The sequence below is a fragment of the Arvicanthis niloticus genome, chromosome 8 (assembly GCF_011762505.2).
Source record: "Arvicanthis niloticus isolate mArvNil1 chromosome 8, mArvNil1.pat.X, whole genome shotgun sequence".
NCBI lineage: Eukaryota > Metazoa > Chordata > Mammalia > Rodentia > Muridae > Arvicanthis > Arvicanthis niloticus.
Window position 1 is genome coordinate 22,387,023 of NC_047665.1, and position 18,788 is coordinate 22,405,810.

Genomic DNA, 18,788 nt, shown 5'->3' on the forward strand with positions numbered 1-18,788 from the left:
GTCTTGCAATGCTGAGCAGTTTCTTCCCTTTCAGTTCTAATGTGAATACGAAGCTGGGCCCTTGAAACACTTCTCCTTTGTCAGTTCACACGGTGTTTCATCAGCACGGGCAGAAAAGGGTTCCTGCAAGAGGAAGTGGCCTCCTTTCTGGTCATTGTAGGCATTGGCTTTCTGAGTCTGGTAGCTCAGAGCTGACCTTTTTCTGGGGCCTTTAACAAGCTACCCTGAGAACAGGTGGCTCTAGATGACCGCTGACATGCAGAAGGAATGTTAATTTAGTCATAATCTCTTAGACATTTGGGTCTCTGGCTTACTTTATCTTTCTCACCTGTAGCAAATTTTAGCCCAAACTTAGGTCCTCATGCTTGAATGGCAAGCAGGTTACTGGCTGAGACATCTCCTCAGCACACTCCCCCTCCCCCCTGCTGTTTGAATAAACCTGTTTCACCTTTCTCTCTCCTCTCTCTCTCTCTCTCTCTCTCTCTCTCTCTCTCTCTCTCTCTCTCTCTCTCTCTCTCTCCAGGGTCTTACTCTCTAGCTTAGACAGGCCTCGAATTCACACCCTTCTTGCTGGCACCGGCAGTGTGCACCTCCGTGCCTGGCCTCATGTGTAGGTTTTATTGACTCTGCATGTAGAGCCAAAAGTGCTCTGTAAGGAGCTCTCAGACTGGGGATCTGTTACAACATGTCCTTTGTATCCTAACAGCTTCAACTTGAGAGATGTAAGAGCTAAAGCTTCCCCTGTCTTGCAGTCTTGGTTGCCAGATGTGTTGTTTGGAATCTCCAATAACAACAAGCAGACTCCACAACCTTTCTTTACCCAGCTCTCCTTGTTCATTTGCAGAAAGCACACGCCTGTTCATTCATGCTCTAGACAGAGACTTAGCCAAGGTAGAAATGCCAGTCTTCCTTTTGTGTGTTGATTTCTCATGCTCCGGTCCTGGCTGGGGATTGTGGGTGGGTTGGGCACTCAAGTATTTCCATCAAGAGCTAATCCATACTCAACAGGATGCTCCTTCACCTTCTTTGGGTCTGATATGCATTAGAGAGGGATTGGGTAGGTCACAAACTCACAGCACGGCATAGAGCACACAGCCCATGCTTATACGTCACCTAAGTATTCACAGCAGAAGTGAATAATTACAACAGAACCATGTGACTGACAAAGCCTCAGACATTTATTCTCTCACCCATCATGGAACCAGTGTGCTCAGCCCTGGCTGAGAGAACCAGGATAGCTTTGTCAGGTGATCGTTGGAGCCAAGGGCAGGAACTTCCTTCAAGTCAATACTGGCCTCTCATACATTTTAATAACATGTATATATATATATATATTTACACATATGTATATGCATGTATTGTGCATGCCTGGATGATTATTTCAGTTATTGGGCCACAATATATTACTGTCATATTTCTGATGCAGTAGGAAGAGTTCTAGGCCACCCTTGAACCTGTGACACGTTTGTCAACTTTTTAGGATTCTCGTACTGTATGTAACTGTGTGTTCCAGTTTCCTCTTGGGTCTTCCCCGCCCAAACTCTGGAACCAGCTATGTTCCAAGAAGTCTGTGGCTGACTGGGATCTTACCTAGACTAGACACTAAAATGATGACAGCAAACCCAATGTTCAGCTGTCTTTGTGTTTACCTGAAGATGGCTCAAGTGCAGTGCAAAGTATCCCATCAGGCAGGGCTCCCTGACAGCATCATCTAATACAGCCTCCACCCCACAGCCACCACACTGCTCTTGTGGTTTTGTAGCACTATCTCAGTGTTCCTTTTTCTCTCTGTCTAGGACAGAAAGAACCCGCTGTTTTGAAAAATTTAATGGTGACTAGGAGCCATCACATTTGGCATGTGATATCAAAGGTAGATGACTTGGTATTATTCACATCCTGTTCCTATGCAACCCGATGCAAACTGCTCCTGAAAAATGGCTAAAATGTGACGCACAGAAAACCAGACTAACACAGTAGGAAATTCTAAGACAACTTGGTGCCTGGTAAAATACTTGTTCTGAAAATTTTACTGACGATAGGTTCTATGAAGCAGGATTTTGTCTGTTTGTCTCTAACAACCAGCTCAGCGCCTGGCAGGCAGGAAGCAGTTGTCTTTGTGGGTAGCCAGGATAGATGCACAGCTTTATGCATGGGGGAGGGGGGAGACTCCTTAGAGGAAGTAGATCGCTGTGAGTGTGTTGTTAGGATCTTTACTGTGCTCTGCCTCCCTCCTGAACCCCTTTCCTGTCTCCCAGATGCTCTGCCATGCTTTTCCCACCTCCAAATACGGTGATAGACTGACACCTCCAAATACTGTGACCTTAAACAAACCCTCCTGTCATTCAGCTGTTTCTCCTAAGCATTTGATCTTAGTGACAGATAGAAAACCAGACTAACACAGTAGGAAATCCTAAGACAAGCTGTGCCTGGTAAAATACTTGTTCTGCAAACATGAGTCCCTGAGTTTGGATTCCCAGCATCCATGTAAAAGCTGGAGAATGGAGGGGCACATGCCTGTAACCCCAATGCTAAGGGGAAGTAGAGACCTGTGGTTCCTCGGGACTCACCAGCCAGCCAGTCCAGTCTGATGGCAAGCTCAAAGCTCCATAAAAGGCATTTTACATACATACATACCTACATACATACAACACACACACAAATGTATAAAAAAACCAATTAACAATTTTCTATTTCATCTCCTTGTACTCAATCGCTCTCCCCTTAGTCCACAAATGGAAAGGTTTTTATTTTTTGAAAGATGATGTCAGACGTGTATAAATGTATTTCTTTTGTTCATTTAAAAACTGGGAGAACCAGTGCATATTAACCAGTTATCAAATAAATATCCACTATTCCTGAAGGTGGAAAACAATATATTAATTTATTTTCGAGGAAACAAAAACAGAAAACATCCGCAAAACCAAAATGGACACAGTAGACATGGGTACACTCCCTGCTATCTCACTTGCTCAAAGGCTGCTCGCTTTCTAATAGTATTTACAGTAAAGAGGTGACCAACAATGGGCATGTAAACTTCTCCAGAAAAAAAAGTCTCATTTTCCATAAGACCTCCATCCAGTGTAAAACATTAGTCTTCAGGTGCTCTCATCCAAAAAAAAACAAATAAAAAAGGGCCCGGCTTTTAGACTTTGCCTTGACCACGGGCTTCCTACCTCTCAACCCTTTATTACCGGATACACCACCATTCTATTTTTCAGTAGAAAAGACAAGAAAGTTTTACATGAATTCCCTTTAAGGATGAATAACATTCAGTAGATACAACTACAGCAGAAGAATGAAACTATGGTAAGTGATGTCATTTAAAGCAAGTGGGTTTTTTTCCCGTTAGAATAAATAAATATTTGTAAATGCAAAAGCACTAGTAAAGAAAATCACATTTTACAAATTACAGTTATTCATGTGTGTATATGTGCATATGGGGGGGGGCGGTGCCCAGGTGCAAGGACATGTGTGTGGAGGTTGGAGAGTTCCTTTTGTCAATGGACTCTCTGCCTCCCTCATGTGGGTCCCAGGAATTGAACTCAGGTGGTCAGGCTTTGTGGCAAGCACCCCCACCTACTGAGTCCTGACTTCACGGTTTTTTTTTTTCTTTTTCTTTTTTCTGAGTGACAGACTTTTCACATTAATAACACTGAGACCATTCTTAAACTCCACCTTCTCCAGCGATAGTAAGCAAGGGCTTTATTTTATCTTCTGTCCACATCCCTAAAGAAATGAGAGAATCAGAAAGACAACCTGAATTCTTATAATTACCTTCCTAATGATCATGAACCATCCATTCTAAAGCTTGTTACATCATCTGCAAGATGCAGGTACTCATGTAACCCACGAGACGGGTGGGTACATGTGTGGACTTTTGACTAAAATGAGACAAGAAGGAGCTGGTGGAGACACAAGAGGCTTTAGTTTTTGTTTCCTCCTTCCTGTCTCGGGATTAATCTATTAATTAATACATTGCTGATATCTATGGCCTCACGTGATATATAGCCAGGCCAGTGTATGTGTGAGGTGTAACCATTTTGTAAGACTCTAGAGCAGGGTTTCAAAAGCTGATACCACTCCCCAGTGTTTTACAGTGGAGAAAGTATCTGTCTTACTTCCCGCATATCTGTCAGCATGTGTCTGGAGGATCACAGACATCCAAGAGGTGTTTGCTGGATGCAGGCTGACAAATGGATGAATGGATGAATGAATGAATGAATGAATGAGAGGGAACAAGGAAAAACGGCACATGTCCATCCACCTGTCATAAAAAGCTCTTAGAGATGCAGGTGCTCCTGATAGCACCAATCATTGCAAGCTGGAGGCTGTCCTGACGTGGTTAAAGCTGTACACACAACAGAACTGGATCTCCGTCTCTCAGATAGAAACAGAACTCCAGAAGCGAGTCATTCACAAGTTCCAGACCCACATAGTAGCACCTTTCCTGTGGGAAAGAAAGAATTCCTTCATTCCTGTGAGGATGTCCCAGTGTCCTCTGGGATAAGAGAACATTCTGGAATAGAACACGGAAATGTCTGGTATCCCTGAGGTCCTCCTTCCTGCAGCCACCTCCTGTCTTACGACACTTGTGCTGTCAGTTAATGGCTTTGTACTGTCCGCAGAACTTCAGACAACACGTAAACTGAAAACGTCGGTGTTCACAAGACTTGTGCGTGGTGCTGGAGATGGAGGCTGACTCAGCACAAATGTCAGTCAAACGCTTGGGCACTGAACTATATATAGTTCCGCAGCTTTTCAGGATCAGTTTGTATTAAATGGAATTGGTGAGTTACTAGAAAGCTATCGCTGTGCCCGTGTATGCCTGAGAATATAGTTGCTAGGAATATGGAAAGAGCTTCCTTCTCAAATAAGTTCCGATTTTCTTAGTATTGTCCGCCATTCTCCTTTCTAACAGAATATCCTAATATGAGTATCTGGCACAGAGATCTGATGCATCTGAATTTATCATCTCGACCACTCAGTAGACTGAGATGGAGATGAGCATAGAGTGACTGCCAGACACCAGAGCCAGGTGTGGTTTTCCACACTTGTAATGGCAGCCCTGAAGCTGCCAAGGTGGGAGGGCTGACTTCAGTTCAAGGACATACTGGGCTACCTGATAAGAACCAGGCTTGCCAGAGAGATATATATAGCAAGACCCTACCCATCAAAACAAACAAACAAACAAACAAACAAACAAACAAACAAAACAGAGCAACAGGAAGGGGGTGGTGATAAGAAAAGAAAAGACATTCAAAAGAAATGGCCAGACAGCTGTGTGCAGCCATCCTGTCAAATGTATCACAGTGTCCAGCGGATAGTTTAAGCAGTTTGTTGCCAGGTCCTGACGGTTTCCTGAAACCATTTTTTTTTCCTTAAAGCCTTCAGCATAGCCAAGACAAGAGTCTCCTGGAAATGAAGGCTCTTCTTTACATCTTCGATTTCCGTTCAGGCCAGAGCTGCTGCGGATCAGAAATACCAGCTGGGCTGTATGGCAATTTCACTCTGATTGAGCGTTCTTTCTCGATGCCTCAGTTCTAGGCATTCCAGAGTAAGAGGGTATGTGTTGAGTTCAAATTTGTTAGCAAACAGGCTTTGCGAATTAATTAGCCACGGCAAGTCTCCGTTTCCATAGATGCAAATGTCATGTACGTAGTGACCTGTGGGGGAAAGGGCAGAGACACAGTTAAACGTATCTGTCTTTAAAGGTGGTGGGTGGTGAACTAGAGACCGCAGAAACCGAATCGGGTGTGACGAGACGCCAACGAAACATGACTGGGCTGTCCTAGTCCACCTGGAGCTTAAACTGCTTAGGACAAATGGCTCAAAGACACTTGAGGAAGACGAGCAAGTCAGAACAGAAGAAAACAGTGAAAGAAAACAGTAACCCAAAGAAGTTCGCGCATGCGCAAGGGAGAGGTAAAGGTAAATTCTAAAAGCGCAGGAATGGAAGACACCCTTCCGGGTTGTGTAGTCTCTTCTCCGAGCTCTGAGGGAGTCTATTGCGCGTCACCTCCACCTTTGGCATGTTATGTACTAAGCCTCAGTAAGGAAGCATGCCAGAACTGGGCTCTGAGATAGAGCTTCTGCTTGTAGCTCAGGCTGGTCTTGAATTAGCAATCCAGTTGCCTCAGTCTCCCGAGTGTTGAAGATAACATGTGTTTACTGCTGTACCAGGATAGCACAGAAGGTCTTAATCTCGTCCTTTCACGACTGCGCCTCTCCAAATCATTTCCCTCTACAATTTGAAGCTACCATTTTGGCCCATATTGCTTTTCTATCTTATTGTCAGGACAGCTCTCAAGGGAGGCTCCTCTTGTGATGTGGGATCCAGGGAGATTCTGTTAATACACTGAAGGAGAGGATCTACTCAGCTCAGAACGACTACCACTGGCATTTACGATTCCCCACCCTGGTCACCCTGCTCTTCTGGACTCTTCCTCTCCCTACTCTAACCCTGGATCAACCACTTCAGACACACTGCCTTCCCGGCCAGTCCCAAGCACAACGAGCTGGCTCTCCTTGATAGTTCCCAGAGGCTCCCACTCCTCCCTGTAACTCTCTTCTCTCCCAGAGACAACAGCCCAGCCCTGGTCACCACCTGGAGGTCATGTTCTCCGAAAGGCCTATGTAATGGCTATTCCTGGTTGTCAACTTGACTATATCTGGAAAGAACTACAACCCAGAATTGGAGAGCTCACCTGTGATTCAGATCTCGAGGCTAGAAGACATAAGTTTCTGACCTGGATCTTGGCATGGAGATATTGAGGCATAGTGGCCATGAAAAGCTTAAGCCCAGGCAAGGTAGTACACGCCTTTAATCCCAGGAGATTGAAGCAAGGAGATCTCTGAGTTCAAGGTCATCCTGGGACAAAGCAAGTCCCAGATCCAGGTGTGGTGGTACACACCTTTAATCTGGGCCACACCTTCTGCTGGAGGCCTACATGAGGACATTGGAAGAAGGAAGATTCACTCTTCTTCACCTGCTTGCGTTTACTTGCCAACACATCTGTTGGAACCTACTTCTACAGAAGACCAGCTTAAACAACTAGCCTTGTGAGCAACTACTAGATTTTTGGACTCCCCACCCACAGTTGCCCATTGTTGGGTTACTTAGACTACAGACTGTAAGTCATCAATAAATTCCCTCAATATAGAGATACATTCCATTAGTTCTGTGACTCTAAGAGAATCCTGACTAATACAGCCTACCCAACTGCCTTCCCATAACTCATTTGTATTTTGGTATTTATTACTGATGGATGAGTGTCCATGTGTGTACATGCACATGTATAAACCACAGAAATGCATGCATAGATGTGTCATGTAGATACCATACATATAAATATTATACAATGAAGTTATAGATAACCTTTACAAAGTTATAATTTCACGTATGCATTAATTTTTGCTTCATAAATAGACATTAAACCATGTAAGACTGTAAATGACTCATAAACATTTCGTGATATACGTGACATTTATCTTACAGTGTTTTGTACATATACAAAAGGGAGGGAGATGCTATTTCTTGTCTCTCTCTCTAGGCAATGCCTAGATAATTCCCAGTAATTCTTAATTATTGAGTGAAGGGACGGAGAAGGCTGAGGGGAGGCCAGGGGATAGGTCCATCTGGGAGCCTTGAGTGATTGGTAGTGGAAAAACTGTAGGCAGTGTCTCTGGAAATACCATAGAAGGGAAAATCTCTGTTTGCATAAGGGATTCTGCTGGGGATGAGTTGGAACAGGAATGATGGAAAGTTGGAACGGTCCCCAGAGCTCTGTGGCAGTGTTACTAAGGGTCATTAAAAATCAGAGCCAAGGCCCCACCCCAATAAACCCGTTCAACAACCCCTCTTTATTTAGTAAGCCAAACACATAATGAGGAGAAGCAGAAAAGGGAAATCTATTAAATGTGACCACACTGAGAAGAGAGACAAATAGATCCAGTGACTCACCCCAAGACCAAGAGGGTGACCAGGGGTATGAAACAGTGCCAGTCAAGGTGTGGTCCCACCCTGGACTGACTCATCTTTGTCAGGGCTCCAGTCTCTCCAGCAAGGTGGTCGGTCAGGCACTTGCTTGTCGGGACTGTGTGAAACCTCCACTAGGGATACAAATTCTCCCACTGGCTGGCACTAGGCTTCAGCCTTTTCCCTCTCAGCATGAGATTCCTGGGGAAATCCCAATTCCTATGATGCCTCATTTCAAGAGCGGAAGAGAAGGTGAGTATACGCGTGTCCTTCCAGAACCTCTTCTATGTTGTGTTACCAAGTCATGGCTATGATGACATAAAATGTCCCACCCCCTCTGAATTCTGTCTCTTTCTTCTCTCTGCATCCTGGTTTGGAAGGCCATTTTTATGCCCTTAACTGAGTGATGCTTTCAGGTGTTCACTGGCAGAGCAGGTATTTAAAAAAAAGAAAGATGAGGAAAGACGAAATATTAGTCCGAGGGTTTGGGCTGCTCAGATCCTGTACAGTTAGCTTGGTTCCTACCTTGTCATCAATAAAGGTCCCTACAGAAATGCAAGGCTGACCAGTTTACTCCTTCTCAACTGAGGACAGCCTGGACAGAGGGAAAGGCAGAGATGCCACCTGGGTAACTGGTGTGGATGAGGCAGATTAGAGGGGACGTACGGATGCTGGGGGAGACAGGCTATGGTTGCTGGCTTGAGGATGTTGTGAAGATGATGTATAAGGATGCTGGGAACATGACTGGGTTTGGGGGCTTGTTTTGTTTTGTTGAGACAAGGTTTCACTATGTATCTCTGGCTGTCCTGGAACTCACTATGTAGACCAAGCTGACTTTGGATTTATTGCGATCCACCTGTCTCTGCCCCACAAGCACTATGATCAAAGATGTGTGACACTACTGCCTAAGTGTCACTGGGATCTTGTGAGAGAGGAAATTATGACGCTGTAAGAAGACACATGAAGGCACAGGGGAAGACATCACTTAAAAGCCACAGGAGAGAGGCCAAAAAAAGGAGCCAACTCAGTGATGCTTGATCTTGCATTTCCAGTCTTGAGAAAAACAAGGAAATCTCTGTTTGATAAGCTGTCAAACCTGTGCTTCTTTGTTACAGCAGGTTGCTTAAGGAGGGTTAATATACCTGCTAACTGTGCCAGGTTGTGCTCAGAGCGGATGGTGTCCAGCTGATGGAATTCCTTCTTTATAAGGGTCTATAAAAATGACACTGACTACAGAGCATGGGGCACATTTCTGCCGTCCCAGCACTTAGGAGGCAGAAGTGCCAGAATCAAGGACTTCCAGATTTCAAGAACTTCCTGGGCTACACAGCAAGTTCTAGGCAATATGGAGCTGTGTGAGACCTTCTCTCTTTCCATCCCTCACCCTGCTGCAAAAGGCAATCAGTGACTTGGGTTTCTAGTTCTTGTCTACTCAGGGAAAAATTCCTTCTCCTTGATGTCATCTGCTGTGTGCCAAAATGGTCACAGCACCCCACCCCCACCCCCACCCCCACCCCCCACCCCCAGCAGCTCTCAAACTCACTCCTGGCCTGTGTCTGGAGGAATGAGAATGCAGGTGCAGGAGGTGAGCATGCTTTGTCACAAGAATGTGACATCACCTGTCCCAGCCCCTGCATTTCCAAAAGGAAAGGTCAGGAAAGGGCATGAGAGAGCAGAAATTAGCAAGAATGGAGTTCATTTTAACTTGAAAGTACTCTCTCTCTCTCTCTCTCTCTCTCTCTCTCTCTCTCTCTCTCTCTCCTTCCTCCCTCCCTCCCTCCCTCCCTCCCTCCCTCCTTGTTAGGTATAAGATTGAGAGTGTCTGAGATATTAAAACTCATCTTCAGGAGAGACTTCACACTGAAGCTCCAGGCTTCTCTAATGAACGATCAGCAGACTGTGTACTCCATTTTCTCTGCACAAGAACCTTGTCTATTGAGTTTGCAGTTGTCCTCAGGTAGTTATGACCCCAGAGCAGGAAATCTTACCATGGCAGCCTCCGTGGATCGATTCCATATCCCTCCACTTCACAGCTCTGAGGTTCCCATCCCAGGATGCATTTGGCATAGCGCCAGGGACTCCTGCAACAACGATAACATTGCACTAAGAACCAGGAGCTCAACCTGTCACTCAGTTTCCACATCCCTCCATTCTCTAGGCTGTTGTGTTTCTGTACAACGGCTGTCTCCCTGGACAGCAATAGCAATCTCCTTTCAGATGTGACAACCAGAAAAAGTGTCTGCAGGCATTGCCTCATGTCCTACTTGAGCAACACAGTGGCAGGTCATCCCAACAGCCTCCACTCTTCTCAACAAACTCTGGATAAGTCATGAAAGCGGAAGGGCCCACTTAACTTACTTACTTACTTAACATACTGGGTAATTTTACCCTCAAATAATATAAAACTCAGGACTGGAAATGGCAGGGAGGTGGGGGGTGGGGGTGGGGAGGTTAGAACCCAGACCTCTAAGGCATCTAAGAGTATATATAGGAATCTATACAAATATGAAAGAGGCATACTCAGCCTTGTGAGCTGTAGTATTTTTTTTTTTGCCACGACAAACACAATTTATGATTTCATGTATACAGAATATCATTTGGAGGTAATGATGCTATGCAAATACCTGCACTCAAAATGCAACAGTCCTCTCTTAGGAAATTCCAAGATAATAAAACATACTTGGATAGGAAGGGTAATGTTCCTTTTACACACAGAGACATACGCAGACACACAGACACACTGGAACCCTGTGGGCATCCTAGATCACATGGCAAAGAAGAATTGCAGTTGCTCTGACACTGAGCTTCACATAGGCTGTCCTGGATCATCAGGATGGGTGCAAAGGCCCAAGCAGTGGGAGTCCCGATAGGCTAGACTTCAGCCTTTTACACCAGTATGTCAATCAAAGGTAAGTGGTCAAAGGCAGAAATCAGAGTTCACGTACATCGGGAAGCACAGAGAAATGGGGCTAATAACCCCACGTCCACCTTCCTCACTGAAGTCCTGCCGTGAGCTCCAAATTTCAACAGAGGGATTACTGGGGTGAGTTGGAAGCAAGAGTCAGGCAGATTAAGCTAGCCTTTGCCAAAGCCTGGTTTGGTTGATCATTATCTCCCGTTGGGTTGTGCAAAGTGACTGTAAGAAGTCCCAGTGGCTTGTCGGGCCAAGCTCGTTTCCAAGAAATGATTGCTTCTGCTTGGGTGTGATTTCTGTCTCAGGATGAACGAATCTGGGCCATTTCTAGAACTCAGCACATGGGCAGGTTCAGGACAATCACTAGAAATATCCACCCACTTTGGGTGGGGTGAGGGGGTGGTGCTCTTGGGCAGGATGCTGTAAAAATGGACAGTCAGGTGCTGCCTGTTACCTGTTTTTCTTTTCTTTTCTTTTCTTTCTTCTTCTTCTTCTTCTTCTTTTTTTTTTTTTTTTTTTTTTTTTTTTTTTTGCCTATCAGCCTCCATCGAGATGAACTGAGATTGTTTCAGTATCCCCAGATTTTAAACAGACACTCCTTAAGTGCAGAAGTTGATGGGGCAGATACAAAATGAAGACTAAGAAGGCAGCCTTTCAATGGCTCTTAGTTGAACCGCTTGGGTATCTCTAGATTATCTGTCCCCTGCCAGGACAGTTAGAATGTAATTCATTATAGCCTCAAACGCAAAACCAGACTACTGAAGAAGATGGCATTTTCCAATAAGGATAAGGGGGAAAAGTCTAAGACCCAAACTTTGAAAGAAATTCAGTAGGATTGAACATTTAAAACTAACATATATATATATATATATATATATATATATATATATATATATATGATTAATAATGAACATTTCAGAAGAAAACAGAAATGAAATGTTGCCACAACCTAACCTGTAAATACTGTGGGTTGGGTCTTTAACCCCTGGGGTCTTTCTTTTTTTTTTTTTTTTTTTTTTTTTTTGGTCTTGTGTCTCAGACTTGAAAGCATTCAACAGAAAGTCTTCAGTGGTACCACTTCCTACTGCTTTGTGTTTAAATACTTCAAAGCTTATTGTACTTATTGTGCTTGCCTATCCAAAAAGCAAAAAAAAAAAAAAAAAAAAAAAAGCTTCCTTATTTTGTTTTTGATACACACTCTTACATAACTTAGATTACAAGGAAAAGAACTGATATTAAAACTTGCCTGGGGAGTATGGAAATCCAGGAGGGAATTCAATTTATTTTACTCTGTCAAGCTAATCTGTGTGTGATGTTTTTGAGTCTATTTAGATTAAATAACTATGCTGGACAACTAAAAGACACCTTCCTGATATGAGAGCTCCTAACCTCTGAGCAAGTACATTTCTGAGAAGACAGTTTTCTCTTTCATGCTCATTAATATTGATTACACAAACCGAGAAATGCCTTCTGTCATCCCAGAGATACAATTGGCACATTTACAATCAATGACTGCCTACCTTCTGAGTAGACACAAACACCCATTAATCTCTGGCTAGTGAAATTCCAAACTCCCATACTTTGATGATATGTCTGTTTAAATATTATCTGTGGCTCATATTTGTGCATAAAATAAGATCTTTATTAGCAGAAGGGAGAGCAGTTAGACTTTGTCTCCCCCCATCTCCCGTAAACTCCTGGACATAGAGAACTCTGGATAAAATGGGTGTAGCTCCGGGCATATAGCTAGCTATTCCACTGTGGTTATTGGATTGGATAGGACATTATCACCTGGAAACTCCTGAGAAATGTAGTCTTGGGGCCCACCCAGACTTCCTAAAACAGGGCCAGCACCTCCCTAGGGTCACAGAATCCTCTGCATGACCAAGTGTGAGGAAAGATGAGAGGCCACTAGAGCAGCCACACACCTTTCTGCCATTCTCCCTTCATCTGGCTGTATGCTTAACCCTGTTCTTCAATCCTATGGAACTCCAATCTGCTCTGATGGCTATGCTGCTCCTGTGTGCTTTGTTCAGTTTAACTACTTTGTCTCCATTGCTAGGACGTGTGTGTGTGTGTGTGTGTGCGCGCGCGCTTAATTTTTATTTTATATGTATGTGTATTTTAAAGGCATGTGTCTGGTGTCCTAGGAGCCTGAAGAGGCCATTGGATCCCCTAGGACTGGACTTACTGGAGCTGTGAGCTGCCACACAGTGCTAGGAACCAAGTCCTGGTCCTCTGCTTGGTATCATTGGGTATTTTTTAGTATCTTAGACTCTCCTCACTGATGAAGTGAGTTTATAAAACCAGTGCTTTCTAGTTTAGACTGTATGCAACTCACGGAGGGTCGAGGTACTCTCTTTTTTCTCTCTCTCTCTCCCTCCCTCCTCCTCCCTCCTTCTTCTTCCTCCTTTTCTTCCTCCTCTTCTCTCTCTCTCTCTCTCCCCCCCCTCTCTCTCTCACACACACACACATTCATATAATACAAACATAAGTTTCATAAAACAGTTCATAGGCTTCTTCCAGGAGGAATGACATTTGTTTACACTGCTATCTAGTTTCCTTTAAAAAAAAAAATTCTGGTCAGAAACTGCTGAGGTGGGGCTTGGAGGTATATCCCAGGTGGTAGACTGCTTTCCTAGCATACACAAAGCCCAGGGTTTGATCCTCAGCACTGAATAAACTGGCTGTGGTGGCAAAAGCCTGAATATTGGTAATCCCACCACTCAGGAGACAGAAGGGCAAGAGGATCAGAAGTTCAAGGTCATCTTCTCCCACACTGAAATGGGGGCCAGCCTGGGATATATGAGATGCTGTCTCAAAGTAACCAATAAAGTTACTACATTAAGACAATTACTAAGGTCTCTTCTGGATACCACAATGGGAGATAACTGCTATTTTCCAAATGTACAGGCTTCAATTCGGTTGTAGTTACTCCTCTATGACCATCATTGTGTTTATGGCCAAGGGGCTGGCAGGACACTCACAGCAGATTTGAGCATGAGTTTACTTCAATTCACAAGAAACTTAACAAAATTGCATTTTTTAAAATTATTTCCAAGATAAGGCAAAAAGGAGATTGTCCATGTTATCAGAAAAAAAAACATTTTTTTTTTTACCAAAAATAAACAAGTAAATGAATAAAAATCTTGTTTTTACTCTTCATGGGCTTCTGAAAATAGAACATTGGAGATAAAGTTTGGAGAGAAACCTGGAATGTTTTTCTTGGGTTTTGGCCTTTACTGGTCGAATAACTGGGCTTGTTAAATAAACGAATATGCTTCTTTGGAACTAGAGCTTTGTTTCTATGAACTTCGTTTCTCCTCATCATCTCCCCGGTTTCCTCCTCATTTGGGGAGACTCCTGTGTGATAACAAGTTCCAGCAACTGCTTGATGCAAAAGCCCAGATATGTCCTCTCTCGCTCACTCACTGGACACACAAGGACTCTAAATGTCAGGCACTCAGCTTTCTCACAAGTTATCGATGGTGCTGGACAGTGAGACAATTCTAGAATGATCCTGGCTAAGAAGTAGGAAAAGCTACCATAACTGCCCTCTGCCCGCTTTGGTCTGTTGGAACCAATTCCTTCAAAATAAGATAGAGTCATTTTTGGAAGATACAGATGTATACAGGAACCCGGTGACTGTGACATTGTTTCCCATACTGACAAACACAGTTCTGAAGTCAGGACTTCAAGTTGTTTGACTTTAAACAGCTAATTTATTCCCATGAAGGTGCGGTGTGACAAATCCTGGCAGGACTTTGTCAGCAAGGCCATCTCTACATATCCTTGGGGGACTGGATTGAGGATCTCCCTCCCCCTACCTTCTTTGGATACCTCATAGACAGTGCTGCAGGATCTGCCCACATCTTCCTGGCCTGGCAGAAAAGATAGGCAGTTTTTGTTTTGTTTTTCCAGACAGGGTCTCTCTAACTGTGTGCAGTCCTGGCTGTTCTGGAACTCACTCTCTGTAGACCAGACTGTCCTCAAACTCAGAGATCCACCTGCTTCTGCTGGGATTACTGCCAACCTAAGGAAGATATTTTAAAGAGATCCCTGTGTCCTTCCCACTGGTTATCTGACTACTCAAAGCAATGCTCCCAAAGGAATTGGAATTTCCCCGGGAATTTCATGCTGGCAGAGGCTTGGTGACAGCCAGAGGGAGAACTTGTCTCCCGAAACCGCAATTTCTCAGACAACCTTGCAGGAGGACCCAGAGCACAGACAATGATGTATCAAACCAACCAGGGTCTGCTTAGCATCTGCTTAGGTTTGTATGCCTCTGACCCACTACTTCAACCTAAATCTCATACCAGGATAGGGAAGATGGACTGGGGGTGGGGCGGTCTGATTATCATCTGCTTACCTCTGACCCTCTTCTTCAACCTGAGTACCAGGATGGGAAGGTGGACTAGGGGGTGGGTGGGAGGGTTATCTCTGTCTTTCTGAATGTGGGCAAACATTGAGTTTTTCTGCTTTTCAGTGTCAGTGATTTAACTGGTGCACAGAGGATGGGGGGGTGGGTGCTGAGCCAAGCTTATTACAGATGTCAGAGTTCAGGCTCTAGTAACTCTGGGAACATCTGAAATACTTTGTCTTTGGACCACTTAGAATGTCAACAGCATGTACCACTGTTCATGGTTCTCATCCTGTGCTGTTTGGGGAATATGAGTGTGCACATGCTCCATGGAGACACGCTTATTTTGTTCTTAGTAATTTGGGTCTTGGTAATCGTTGGTTGACTTTGCAGATGCAGGAACAACGGTTGTAGGGAAAAGACAATGCATGGGAGGCAGAGGCAGGAGGATTTCTGAGTTCGAGGCCAGCCTGGTCTACAGAGTGAGTTCCAGGACAGCCAGGGCTACACAGAGAAACCCTGTCTCGAAAAACAAACAAACAAACAAACAAACAAACAAACAAAACCCAACAACAACAAAAAACAAAACCAAACCAACCAAACCAACCACAACAAAAACAGATATAGAGACAATAGATGCACTGTGTTTACCAATTAATTATCATAAACATTGAAAACATAATCCTTCTATTAAAATCTCAGGAACCATGTTTTTTTTTTTCCTTTGCTATGAGGAAATACAAGGACAAAAACAACTTAAGAGAAAAAGATTATTTTGGTTTACAGTTCCAAGAAGACGGAATCCATCATGGTGGGGAAGACACAGAGACAGGAACAGGAAGATGGCCAAAGGGGAAAGCTATAAAACTTCAAAGCCCACTCCCAGGAAGATGTCTCAAGTATTCATCTCCTAAAGGCTCTACAGTCTTCTCAAACAGCGATAGGTAGCAACTGGGGATCACGTGTTTCAAGACAGGAGCCCTTAGAAGACAGTTTACATTCAAACCACAACCACCCAATTACGATTCTCTATTGTGGGATGTCTTGGATACTGAAGGAAATTTAGCAACAGCCCTGGCCACTGTCCAGTAGTTATCCTCCAATCCCAGTGTGCTAATTAAACAACTCAGCAAACACTGCCGAAGGTCACATGAGGCTCCACATCGCTCTTCATTAAATAAAACTGAAAAAAAAAATAATAAAGCAACCCACACACCCGGAATAACGAGTTATGTAATGTTAATAAGCAATGTACACGCTCTTGCATGTAAAATGTGAGGCAAGGATCTGGTACTCTCATACAACATATATGCAGGCGAAACACTAATGTGCATAAAATAAAAATAAATCCTGTAAAAAGTGTTACTCGAGGAAATAGCAGTTTGCCTTATTGTGGGAAATTTCTGTGATGTCAAAGACAGCTTAATAACAAAGTTTATTGATATATACCCAAATCAATGATTGACTAACTAAGCCTGTGACTACGCTAATAACTTAACAAAAGAAAAATATAGAAAATGCTCATTTGCTGTAGATCTTTAATAATAAAGAGGCTGAAGGGGCTGGAGAGATGGCTCAGCTGTTAAGAGCACTGACTGCTCTTCCAGGGGTCCTGAGTTCAATTCCCAGCAACCACATGGTGGCTCACAACCATCTGTAATGGGATCCTCTTCTTATGTGTCTGAAGACAGCTGCAGTGTATTCATATAAATAAAATAAATCTTAAAAAAATAAAAAAAAAAATAAACAAGCTGAAGGCTAATAATAGGGAAATTCGGTGTCAAGTAACCTGGATTATAAATCTGACCAGTTGCCGTGCAGTGGTGGCGCAGGCCTTTAATCCCAGCACTTGGGAGGCAGAGGCAGGTGGATTTCTGACTTCAAGGCCAGCCTGATCTACAGAGTGAGTTCCAGGACAGCCAGGGCTACACAGAGAAACCCCGTCTCAAAAAAACAAACAAACAACCCCCGCAAAACCCAAGAACAATAACAACAAAATCTTACCAGTTAGCATCTGGCCCATAAGGCCTTATTTTGTTACTATGGGTGTGTATTCTAGAGATTTTCAGTCATGTTGGAACATCTTTGCATTTCTCTCTGATAACTGCCAACAAATAGATTCCTCTTCAGCTGTAAAAGTTCAAGGACGAAACAGAGAAGGACCCCCCCCCCCAACATTTTAGAACCTAAGTGCTTTTAGAAATGTTCTGATATATTATAGGCACCTCCCCCCCCCATTTGGCTGCTAATCGGTATAAACTAGAACCCAGAAAATGGATGCCAGTAGATCAGGAGTGTGGGGGGGGGAGGGATGAGACACTGTGGCTTGGGGTGGGGTGGGAGTTTTCGATGAAATGGACCCGAGGTTTGGTGTGTGCTGAATAGCCATCTCCCACCTGGGCTCCAGCTCAGCCCAGCTTGTTGGTTTTCTTTTAAGATAAAAACTGAAAAATCAAACATATCTTTGCAAATCTACTTTTTTCCTCTTATTCCATGGCTTGTCAAACACAGGATCCTGATAATAAGGGTGGACTAAAATAATTCATAAAAGTATCAACAGATCAAAGTGAAAATACACATATACAAAAGATAAAGTATACATATACTACAAAACCTAATGCCTACAAATAATAAACCGATAAATATAATCTACCATATAAACAAACCGAAAGACAACAGTCATTAGATTACCTCATTAGGTGCAGGAAAGGCCCTTGACAAAATCCCAACACCCCTTCATTATAAAAGTCTTGGAGAGATTAAGGACACAAGGGACAAACCTAAGCACTAATAGAGGCACTTTACAGGAAGCCCATTGCCAACATCATTTAAATGGAGAGAAACTCAAAGCTATTCCGCTAAAATCAGGAACAAGACGAGGCTGCCCACTCTCTCCACACCTATTAAATACAGTACTTGAATGTGTAGCTAGAGCAGTAAGACAACTGAAGGGGATCAGGTGGTTCAAATGGAAAGGAAGAAGCCAAAGTATCTTTATTTGGAGATGATATGAAATGGCACATAAGTGTTCCTAAAAATTCCACTTGGAGATTCTTACGGCTGATAAACCACGTTCAGCAAAGTAGCTGAATACAAAATTAACTCACAGAAATCAGTAGGGCTCCTATATACAAATGGCAAACAGAGTGAGATATCAAAAAAACACCTTTCACAATAGCCTCAAATAATAATATATCTTGGGATAACTCTAACCAAGCGAGTGAAAGACTTGTATGATAAAAACTTCCAGTCCCTGAAGACAGAAATTGGGTGATAAAAGAAGATACAAAAATCTCTCATACGCATGGGTTAACATAGTAAAAATGGCTGTCCATTTGTACAGATACAGCCTATACAGATTCGATGTAATCCCCAATGAATTCCAACACACTTTGTTATAGATCTTGAAAGGACAATTTTCAGTTCATATAGAAACACACACACACACACACACTAGCTGAAACAATCCAGAGGAGTAAAAGACCTGCTGGAGGTATCACTATCCCTGATTTCAAGTCGTACTACCAAGCTATAATAAT

General features: G+C 43.4%; 1 protein-coding gene across 3 annotated transcripts in view; it reads right to left on the reverse strand.

Moving 5' to 3' along the window:
* Positions 1–2,856: 2,856 nt before the first annotated feature.
* Gcnt2 (glucosaminyl (N-acetyl) transferase 2 (I blood group)) overlaps positions 2,857–18,788 on the reverse strand; it is a 108,134-nt gene continuing 92,202 nt past the window's right edge. For all 3 annotated transcript variants that reach the window (XM_076939150.1, XM_076939152.1, XM_034510999.2), the window contains exons 2-3: positions 9,964–10,056; positions 2,857–5,663 (exon numbers count right to left, since the gene is read on the reverse strand). In XM_076939150.1, the coding sequence (XP_076795265.1) occupies positions 5,473–5,663; positions 9,964–10,056 (284 nt within the window). In that variant the 3' untranslated portion in view covers positions 2,857–5,472. The remainder of the gene's footprint in view (positions 5,664–9,963; positions 10,057–18,788) is intronic.